The sequence below is a fragment of the Calypte anna genome, chromosome 20 (assembly GCF_003957555.1).
Source record: "Calypte anna isolate BGI_N300 chromosome 20, bCalAnn1_v1.p, whole genome shotgun sequence".
Taxonomy (NCBI): domain Eukaryota; kingdom Metazoa; phylum Chordata; class Aves; order Apodiformes; family Trochilidae; genus Calypte; species Calypte anna.
In genome coordinates, this window is record NC_044265.1 from 13,484,004 (window position 1) to 13,494,838 (window position 10,835).

The 10,835-nt window shown below is 55.3% G+C and overlaps 1 protein-coding gene across 1 annotated transcript; it reads left to right on the top strand.

The window, feature by feature from the left end:
• The first annotated feature begins 459 nt into the window (after positions 1–459).
• Positions 460–4,834, top strand: SOX18 (SRY-box transcription factor 18). Its single transcript, XM_030462796.1, has 2 exons — positions 460–1,059; positions 2,981–4,834. The coding sequence occupies exons 1-2, from the start codon at positions 648–650 to the stop codon at positions 3,829–3,831; spliced, it is 1,263 nt and encodes a 420-aa protein (XP_030318656.1). The 5' UTR covers positions 460–647; the 3' UTR covers positions 3,832–4,834.
• Positions 4,835–10,835: the final 6,001 nt, after the last annotated feature.

Here is a 10,835-nt window from a genome sequence, read left to right on the forward strand (position 1 = left end):
AAGCCCCCTCCCCCTCATTTACTCCCCCCTTCCCCCCCCCCAAAAAAAAAAAAAAAAAAAAAAAGGCAGAAAAATTAACATCCCTCCTCCTTGGAGGGAAGGGAACTGGGCAGCAGCATCCACACCGCTCCCAGCCCGGCCCTCCCCGGGTGGCTTTTCCTTCTGGTGCCTGGGGACGCCCCCTTCCTCCTCCCTCTCGTCTCCTCCTCCTCCTTCTCCTCCTCCTCCTCCTCCTTCTCCTCCTCCTCATCATCTCCTCCTCCTCTACTCCCTCGTCCTCCTCCTCTTTCTTCTCCTCCTCCTCCTCCTCCTCCCCTGCGTCCCTCTGATTGGTCCAGCCCGGCTATATTTTGCCCCTTCCAGCCCAGCATCATCCCAAAAGTTTTTTTTTTGGGGGGAAAGGGGGGTAAAAAAAAAAAAAAAAAAAAAAGAGAGAGAGAGAGGAAAAAAACCCAACAACAAAAAAACAAGAAAAAGAAAAGAAACCAAAACAAAGCAAGCCGACCCCAAATCCCCCCGAAGCGCAGGCGAGGGAGGTGAGCGGCGGAGCTGCTGCTCGGCGGCTGCGGGACTCGGCGGGACGCGGCGGGACACGGTTCTTTCTCCGGCACCCGGTCGGGTCGGACACAAAGTGCCGTCCAGCTGGAATGAATATATCTGAGTCTAACTACTGCCGAGAGGAGATATCGCAACCCCGGGGCGACTGTTCATGGGTCACCGCCGCCGTGCCGGCCGCTGAGCCCGGGCTCGCCTTCCCCGCGCCCCCGGGAGCCGCCTCCCCCGCCAGCCGCACGCCCAGCCCCGAGCCCGGCTTCGCTTTCGGCCCCGGCCCCGGAGCGGCCCCCGGTGCGGCCCCCGGCGCGGCCCCCAGCCGCACGCCCAGCCCCGAGCCGGGCTATGGATACAGCCCCCCGGCTGGCCGCGCCGAGGGCAAGGCTGGAGAGGATTCCCGCATCCGCCGGCCCATGAACGCATTCATGGTCTGGGCCAAGGATGAGCGCAAGAGGCTGGCTCAGCAGAACCCCGACCTGCACAACGCCGTGCTCAGCAAGATGCTGGGTGAGCGGGACGAGCTGCGGGAGGAGGAGGGGGGGGGGGGGAGAGGGAAGAAAAAGGGGTAAGGGGGCTGGGGATGCGGGCTGCGAGAGTGCGAGGGTGTGGGATGCGGGGGTAAGGAGCTGAGGAGGCAGGGATAAGGGGCATGGGGATGGGGGGATAAGGAGTGAGGGATGCGGGGGTACGGGGATGTGAGGCTGCAGGGCTGTGGGATGAGGGTGTAGGGGTTGAGGAGGTAGGGATGGGAGGATATGGAGCTAGGGATGCGGGGATGTAGGGTGACAGGGGTGGGGATGAGGGCTGCGAGAGTGCGGGGCTGTGGGGTGCAGGGTTATAGGGCGAGGGATGCAGGGATACAGGGCTATGGGACTGGGAATGTGAGGGTAAGGAGCTGGGGAGTGAGGTGCGGAGTACGGAGCTGAGATTGCGGGGGAAGGGGGCTGGGGATGAGAGGGTGAGGAGCTGGGAATGTGGGGATGTGGGGGTACAGGACTGGGGGTGACGACTGCGAGAGTGCTGAGCTTTGGGATGTGGGGATACAGAGCTGAGGAGGCAGGAGAGGGGAGGGATATGGGGCTGGGGATGTGGGGGTACGGGTTTGGGGTTGTGGGGGTATGGAGGTGAGGGATGCAGGCTGCAAGACTACAGGGCTATGGGATGCAGGGGTATGGAGCTGAGGAGGCAGGGATGTGGGGCTGTGGAGCTGGTAATACAGCTGGGGAGTACAAGGCTGAGGATGTATGGATATGGAGCTATGGGGCTGGGGATGCAGGCTGCAAGCGTATAGGGGAGTGGGATGCAGGGATATGGATATGGGGGGGAGTCCAGGGCAGAGGGATGCGGGGATACACAGCTGGAGGTGTGGGCTGCAGGCAAATGGGGTATTGGGATGTGGAGTTACAAAGTTTGGGATGTAGCCTGCAGGGATGTGGAGCACTGGGGATATAAGGCCAGGGATGGAAGTTGTGGGGCAGCAGAAGGCAGGGATATGGGGCTGGGAATGTGGATTGCTGGGGTATGGGTTTGGGGATGCAGGGATACAGGGCTGGGAGCATGGGATGTAGGGTATGGGGATGTGTACTGGGAGGACGTAGGGCTGCGGGCTGCAGGAGCTGGGTTACAAACATGGGGTGTTGTGGGGTGTGGGGATAGGGTGCTGTGGGATATGGGGCTAGGGGAGATAGGGTTGGGGATCCGGGGTTAGAGGGCTGTGAGGTGTGAGCTGTAGGGATATGCAACCAAGGGATGCTGGCTGCAGGCTGTGAGGAGACAGGGCTGTGGGATATGGGATTAGAGGATGTGGGAATGTGGGGCTGTGGGATGGGAGGACAGTGAGCTGCCTGTGCGCAGGCAAATAGGGCTGCGGGGTGCAGAGAGACAGGGCTGTGGGGGACACAGCTGTGGGACGCAGGATATGGGAAGAGAGGGCTGCAGGATGCGGGACACACGACTGTAGGATGCGGGATGTGGGAACACGGGAAGCAGGATATGGGCCGGTGGAGTTGCAGGATGCGGGACGATGGGAAGCAGGATATGGGGAGGCAGAGCAGCAGGATGCAGAGACACAGAGCTGCGGGGACGTGGGATTCGGGATGCAGCGCTGCAGGGTCTGGGGATGGGCTGCAGAGGGACGGGGCTGTGGGTACGGGATGCAGGGAAGCAGGAGCCCCCTGAGCCTGGGCTGTGCTGGGAGGCAGAATTCCCTGTCCTGGCAGAGGGGTTCCCACAGCCCCCCAGGGCTTTGCACCCCCATTCTCCCGCTGTGCAGAAGCACTGGGCACGATCCCAGGACCTTCCCCAGGTGCTGAACGGGCCAAGGGAGCCCTTCCCAACCCATGGGTGCCCTCTCCCCAGGTGTCCCCATCCCCTGGCCAGCTCCTGGTGGCCAAGCTTGTGTCACAGAGCTTTTGCTTTCCCCTTCCAGGCCAGTCATGGAAAGCCCTGAGCGCCAGTGACAAACGTCCCTTTGTGGAAGAGGCCGAGCGGCTGCGAATCCAACACCTCCAGGATCACCCCAACTACAAGTACCGCCCAAGGAGAAAGAAGCAAGCCAAGAAAATCAAGAGGATGGAACCCAATATCCTCCTGCATAACCTTTCCCAGCCTTGCAGTGACAACTTCAGCATGAGTCACCATGGCAGCAGCCAGCCGGGCCACCCCCAGCCTCCCCCACTTAACCACTTCAGAGAACTCCACTCCATGGGGTCGGATATTGAAAACTATGGCTTGCCAACTCCCGAGATGTCTCCCTTGGATGTCTTGGAACAGACCGAGCCGGCCTTTTTCCCTCCTCACATGCAGGATGACTGCAACATGATGCCCTTTCGAGGCTACCACCACCATCACCAGATGGAGTTTCCCCAGGAGAAGTGCATGGGGCGGGACGTGGCGGTGCCCTACGCGCAGACCCCCTCGCACTTGGCCGACGCCATGAGGACTCCCCATCCCTCCAGCCTATACTACAACCAGATGTGCTCGGGAACTCAGAACGGGCTTTCAGCCCACCTGGGCCAACTCTCCCCCCCCCCAGAAGCCCACCACATGGAGAGCGTGGATCACTTGAACCAAACCGAGCTGTGGACGGACGTTGACCGCAACGAGTTTGACCAATATTTGAACATGAGCAGGACTCGTCCCGAAGCCTCGGGACTTCCTTATCATGTCTCCCTCTCCAAAGTGACTCCTAGAAGCATCTCCTGTGAGGAGAGCAGCTTGATATCTGCCCTGTCCGACGCCAGCAGCGCCGTTTACTATAGCCCCTGCATCACCGGTTAGGTTGGCCCCGAGGTCCTTGCACCAGGAGAGTCCTGACTCTCCTCTGGAAAAAAAAGGCAGAAAAAGAAAAAAAAAAAAGAAAAAAAAAAAAAAAAGCCATCCTCCTTTAACCACGAGCTCCATAATATTTAGAGTATCTCATTAAATGCATCGCTTTCTTTGGGTTTTGTTCGGTTTGGGGTTTGTTTTGGGTTTCTTTTTGGTTTTGTTTTTAGAGAACAAACATGCTGAACTCACTGATATACCATATACCTATAACCACAGATAGACGCCTTTTCCCACCCCCCTCTCCATCCAGCCCCCCCTGGAGCTGCAGCTCCCACCACCTCCAAGGGGATTTTTGAAGCCCATTTGAATAAATCCTGCCTGAAACAACCAGCACCAAGAAGAGGCAAAGCAAACTGCCCCCCCCTGCTTAACCCGAGGGCAGGAGAACTTGTGGGGAGGGGGAAATAATTTAGGAAGACTTTGCCAGGGCTGTTAAAGAGTTGGCACCCTATAGGGGTGGGTTTTAGGACAGTTTTTACTGTATTCTCAGCAATATATTTTAATTGGGCAACAAAACTATATTTTTACTAAGCATTTTTATATATAAAATGGTATTTAATGTCTTTCGGGGTTGTTTTTTGGTTTTGTTTTTTTTTTATTAGACTTTTTAAAAATAAATCAAGGGATATCCATGAGATCTAAAGCATTTATGTAGCAAAGCTGGATTTTAAGGAAAAAAAAAACAAAAAAACAAACAAAAAAAAAAAACCAAGGGGGAGGGGGAAGGGGATATTTTGTGAAAAGGGAATGACAATGTAAATATTGTGGCACAATTGACTGGAATTTTGTACAAAAGAAAAATATGACTGCAAACACTTTTATTGTCTAGAACTGTACGGAGAGCAAACTGTTTTATACTGGTTAATTATTAAAACATCTTCATATAATTGCTCCCATCTTGTGTGCTTGTTGTGTGAACACATATTTTCCGCAAATACATGTTGTCCCAACCATTTCCAGATTTCTGTATCCGTTGATTAATGTTTTGACAACCTGGCAAATGGATTCATTTCCAGGCTGCCTCCTGCCCATCCCGCCAGCCGCCTGGGGCTGGGCCGGTTGCCTCCGGGAGCAGGATGGGATGGATGCTGGTGGCCACCCCACCGTCTCATGCTGCCCAGAGAGCCCTGCTTTTCTGCAGAAAAAGCAGCTGTCCAGAGCTTCAAAAATTATAATAAACCATGGCATCTCCTCCTCTGAACCCAGCCTCGGTGTGGTTATTACTTTGCCCGCGCATCGGTGCGCGGTGGCCTGCAGGTCACCCCCTTTTCCCTATGAAAACCCCTCAAAAATAAAAGCTTGGGTGCTCCCTTCTCTCCAGACCTCAGAACTGGAAGGAAAACCCATGTGGAGGAGCCCTTCCACCTCCCAGCCCTGGCTGGTTGGTTCCTGGCGGGTCTGGCTGAGGCATCGCCGTGCCCGGCCGGATCCCACTCGGAGCCGCCGGTGCTTTGCCGGAGTTTCATCCCCCTCCTGTGAAGCCCTTCATGATTTACAGGATTTTTGTGCTGAGTTTGAAAAGAAGAAACAACAAGCTGCTGCATAAAACCCCGGTGGCATCCGTTCCTTGAACGCCGAGTGACTTAAACCAGGCTGATATGGCCAAAAAAGGCTATTTATAAAAAAAAAAAAAAAAAAAAATTAAATAAATTTTGAATAGAAGAAGGGGGCTTTTTTGCTGTTGTTGTTGGCAAAGAATTGCCTTTTAGGGGAAATGGATATTTAACAAATGACATTAATTTTCAAGCTTCTCCTAAATTAAATTCACATTAGTGTTAACAGGACCGAATCCTGACTCACTTCTCTTTTTTTATTTCATTTTTTTTCTCTCTCTTTTGGTGCCGTTCAACGCTCGGCGCTCAGAACCGGGACCACTTTGGGGGCTGGCAACGCCTCCCCATTGAACGCCAGCGAGGCGCTCCATTGTCTTTCCATATACAGTCTGTAAAAAGGGGGGAATACATGGAAAAATGACCTCACTACCTACACGGGAGGGCTGGAGGGCGCCCGGCGGGTGCCAGAACTCCGCCGCAGCAAACAAACACAACACCAAATGAGAAGCATCCTGTGCCTGGGCCGACGATGACTATGAAAGGAAGCAGCCGGCTATGGGCTCTGTCCCCAAAGCAGCCCGGGAGGAAAGAGAGGAGGGGGTGGGGGAAAGAAAGCCCTGACTTTATTATTTCCCAGCTCCCAGGTAGGTTCCAGGCGAGGATGCCATCATTTCCCTCCCCTCCGAGGAGCCACGCGCCCGCCAGCCCTGGTGCCAGGGGAAGCCGGCCCTGGATTGCATCCCCGAGGAAATGTGAAGTCATTATTTTAGCAGCAGCAGAAATTCCCTTCTTCCCCCGTGGCTCGGGCCGTGCCAGCTCACCTCTGATCTCAGGAGATGCTTAGAAATCCTCGGGGTGCTCTGTTTCTGCCCACGGTTCTTATCACTCCGGAGAGGTTTGGGTCAGGAGTGCCCAGGTGCTTGCAGCCACACCTGGAGTGTGTGTGTGTCTGAGGCTGGGCATGGCAGGAGCTTCCCCAAAGCACATGGATGGCAAAGCTCCCAAAAACAGAGCTCTGCTGGGTGGGTGGGTGGCAGGGATGTCCTCAAATCACATCCAAGGATGCTGTTGCAGGTACCCTGGGTACCCAGCCTGTACGCAGGGGTGAGGGATGGTAGCTCCGATCCATTAATGCCACCAGGGACACCACGAGTGGCAACCGTGGCTGTGGAAGCACTGAGGGACCATGGGAGGATCTGCAGGGACCTGATGTGACCACCAAAATCCAGGTTGTCACCAAGACCCAGCACTGGACTTTGTCTCTGCAGGTCCCCATTGCTGGCTCCTACACAGAAGCAGGCAGAGCCCCCCCCCCCCCCCCCAAAATTCCCAGCCTGCAGCTCACTCAGCCCCAGGTGTTTTTATCAGTAATCAAGCCTAATTGCAATTAATGCTGTGAACAATGTGCAGCTGCCCCAGATCCCTGGCCAGCCCTCCCCTGGGTCACAGGGACAGGAGGAAGAAGGAAAAGGAGAGAGGAAGAAAACAGGAGTTGAGGTTGGGGTCAGATAGCAGCAAATGGGAGGACCCTGGGGATGGCACCTCCTCCCATCACCCAGTGTTTGGCACAGCCTTTTTCACCTGAACTTGATGGTTTGATGTAAAATTGATGTAAAATTGAGCACAAAGTGTCTTAAAGTGGGGATGGGATGGGATGGGATGGGATGGGGTGGGATGGGGTGGGATGGGATGGGATGGGATGGGATGGGATGGGATGGGATGGGATGGGATGGGATGGGATGGGATGGGATGGGATGGGATGGGATGGGAGCTCAGCCATCCCCCTGCCCATCAGGACACATCCAGCACCATTCAGGCACCAGCACCAGCAGGGACACCCTGTGCACCATCAGAGCCTTTTTCTTCCCAACACCCCTCTTTTCTCTGGGAACCCACCCACCCACCAGTGTTTTATTCCCCTGCCTGTTCAGGTGTGATGCAGGGCTGGGAATGGATGGGGCTGGAATAGTTTGGGGATGATTTCACCACCATTCTGGCTCAGGCCAGGGCTGTTACCACGCAGCCCCTTCTGAATTTTATGACTTAATCTCTCCAAAGCTCAAGACCTGATGGGTTTGGACTGGGGAGGAGGAGCCTGGGGCTCTTAGCAGGTCGTTACGGCAGGAATATGGAGGAGGGATTTGGCAAGCAGATGTAAATCCTGACAGATCCATCCCACCGGGGTGGCTGCAGGGGCAGGGAGAGGGGGAGAGGCACCCCCGGGACCTGCCTGGGGGTCTGGGGCAGTGGATCCCCTCCAGGCTGTGCTGCCTCACACACCGAGGCTGCTCCTACAGAGGTCCCCACGCACCGTGACACTTGAGAGTGCCACTGGGGACAGTGTGCACCCACCCTGCCCTTCATGTGCCACCCACCACGGCTGTCACCAGGATGGGCACCAGGGAGAGGCTGGAGGAGCAGGAAGGGTGCACGTGTGTGAGTGTGCATCCGTGTGTGAGTGTGCATCCGTGTGTACAGCCCTAGGCATCCGTGTGCACACCTGGGTTGGGGGTATCAACACGTGGGGGGGGGTGTGTGCACCCCTGCATGCATCTGAGTGTGTTCACGTGTGTTCACGTGTGTTCATGTGTGTGTCTGCATCTCTGCGTGTGCATGTTCCACGTGTGCACGTTCCATGTGTGGGCCACTTTTTTGTGTGTTTGCACGCTCAGGAGTCTGCACACACACCTCCCCACATGTGCACTAGTGTGTAGCCACGTGTGCATCTGCCTGCACACACACACACACACACACCTGTGTGCACACACACACCCCCCTCTCCACTTGTGCACGCACACGCGTGTGCGCCCGCCTGCTTGCACGTGTGTGTTCTGCCGGCAGCTCTCTGCACAGGTTTACAGACGTTTGGGGTTGGGTTTTTTTTTTATTATTTTATGATTTTTTTTTCCCTTTTTTTCCAGCATTATGGAGTGCTGGATGACATCACCCCAATATTAAAACAACATGTGCCAGCCGGCCCGGCCCGGCCACGCGCAGCTCCCGAGGCCGGAGCCGTCCTGGCCCGGAGCACACTGGAGAGAGGGGAGGGAACATGAAGTCATCCCAGCTGGGATGATGTTCTGGGGGAACTGGGGCTGCTGGGTTTGTGTATTTCGGGTGCTTGGCATCACCCAGGACAGCAGTGGGGACACTGGTGGGGAGGGGAAGGTGGTGCTGGTGCTGGTTCTCCCTCTACCCGTGGCAGTAGGCAGCTGCTCTGCAGCTTTCACCCCCCCAAAACAAAAAAAAGTAATAAAATTATGAAGACTTATCAAAACAAAACCTGTTTGTGGGAAGTGGCTCCAAAAAAAAAAACAACACCCCAAACATTTCCTGACTTGAGAAAAAGAGCACTGGAAAAGAAAACAAAACAAAATACCCAAAAGAACACCAAAGTTTCCAGGTTTTTGTCGGTATGCAACAAACCCCTCTGGAGATGTCCCAGTGATGGGGGTTGGTGAGGTGAACCCCAGGGAAAAGGCTGAACTGCAAAGTTTCAGATGTTCCCGGCCCAACTTTTCCTGACCCAGCAGAAGAAAAGTTCCCAAACCTTCCTCAACTTTCTTTTTTGCAGCCGGCGTTGGGAAAGGAAATGTTTGGCAAGCTCGGGTCTCCTGGTGGGACAGGAAAGGCTCCACTTCCACCACTGTGGTGCCCAGAGCAGCAGAGGAAGATGGGGCAGTGGTGGATGCCCTCCCCAGTTCCATTCCTGAACTGGTTCCCACCAGCTGCTCCCTGCCTGGACCCGGGGCTGTGGAACTGTAAATATTACAGGTTTTGTGAAAGGAAAAGGAAACAAGCCAGCAAGGAGTCCTTAATCTGCCCTGGAAAGTCTCAGCAGCCTGAAATTCATTTTTTTAAAGCATTTTCTTTGCTGAAAAATTCAGCCTCTCCATCTCTGGTGGAGTTCTGGCTGTGGGCTCCCAGCCTTTAAATTCTTTCCCTGCCCTAGGGCCACCACCGACCCTCAGCACCCAAACCTCTCCCCTGGCACCCACCTGGGGTCCTCTCCAGGCTATAGGGAGGAAGGTTTGGTGGGCACTGTGTGAGTCGTGGGGGGGTTTGGTCTCCCCAGTGGCTCTCAGTCAAGTTCAGACTGAGAAAGCCATCAGGAGCTCTTTGTGCTGTTGGTCTGAGCCCAACCAGCACCACTGAGATGCACACAGAGGCCACAGAACCATGGAATGGTCAGAAGTGCTCTCCAGAGGTCATTTGATTCAACCCAACTCAATGCAAGATAACCAACACAACACAAACTAAGCCAACACACCCCAGCACAACCCAGTATAACCCAGTTCAGCCAACTCAACCCTAAAGAAGCCAACCCAACCCAAAAGAAGCCAACCCATCCCAAAAGAAGCCAACCCAACCCAACCCAGACAACCCAGCCAAGCCTAACCAACCAAACCCACCTAACTCATCCTAACCAACCCACCTAACTCATTCTAACCAGCCTTACCCAATGCCACACAGCCAACCTAACCCAACACAACCCAACCAGCCCAACCCAACCCAACCCAACCAACTTGACCCAACCTCCCACACAAAGCACATCCCCGGTCACCTCCCCGCGCAGCCCTTCTGGGAGACACCACGGGGGTCTCAGTGGAAACCTTTCCTTCCTCCCATGCTCAGCAGCCCCCAGGGGGGGTGATCCCAGCAGGGAGATGAATCACGTCCCCCCTCGGCGTCGCGGGAGCGTCACAGACTGTCTGAGGCTCTTCAGGAGAGTCAGGCCAGGCCGCGCGGGGCCGTTCTGGGAAGCCATCCAGCCATCCGCTGGAGAGAGGAGCCTGCCTAAAAATGACTCTCCTGGCTCCCCTCCACGGTCCGACCATCCCATATGGAACAAATGTACATTTTCCATCGATTGTTTGTATTTTGCATTTAAAGAAAGAAGGGAGAGGGGGAGAAAAAAAAAAAAAAAAAAAAAAAAAAAGAAGGAAAAAGAGGGGGCTGCACATCCATCCGAAGCGCCGGTGACAGCAGATAGGCCCCAGCCTGGAGAGAGAGAAACACTGGCTGGTGTTCAAGAGACTCAAACGTATGGTATGAAACAATAAATTTTAAGTGTGTTTTGACATATTTGGTGGTCTCTGCCTCGCGCTTAATGAGCGTTGGTCCATGTTATGGGGGAACGGGGCGGCTCGAGGTGGTTGGCAGAGTGTGCTGGAGAGTTGGGGGGGTTGGTGACCAGTGAGGCTGGAGGTAGCCATCGAGGTGGTCCCAGCATCTGAGCCCCGAGGGGATGGGACATGAGGACGTGGCACGGGGGACTGTGGTGGCATGCTGGGAGGAAGGGATGCTGTGGGCACCGCGGCGCCTCGGCACCCGCAGGGGATGAGCTGTGGCAGTGGTGATGCCAACTTTGAGGAAGAAGCCTCAGGAGGTGGAGTTGGGTGG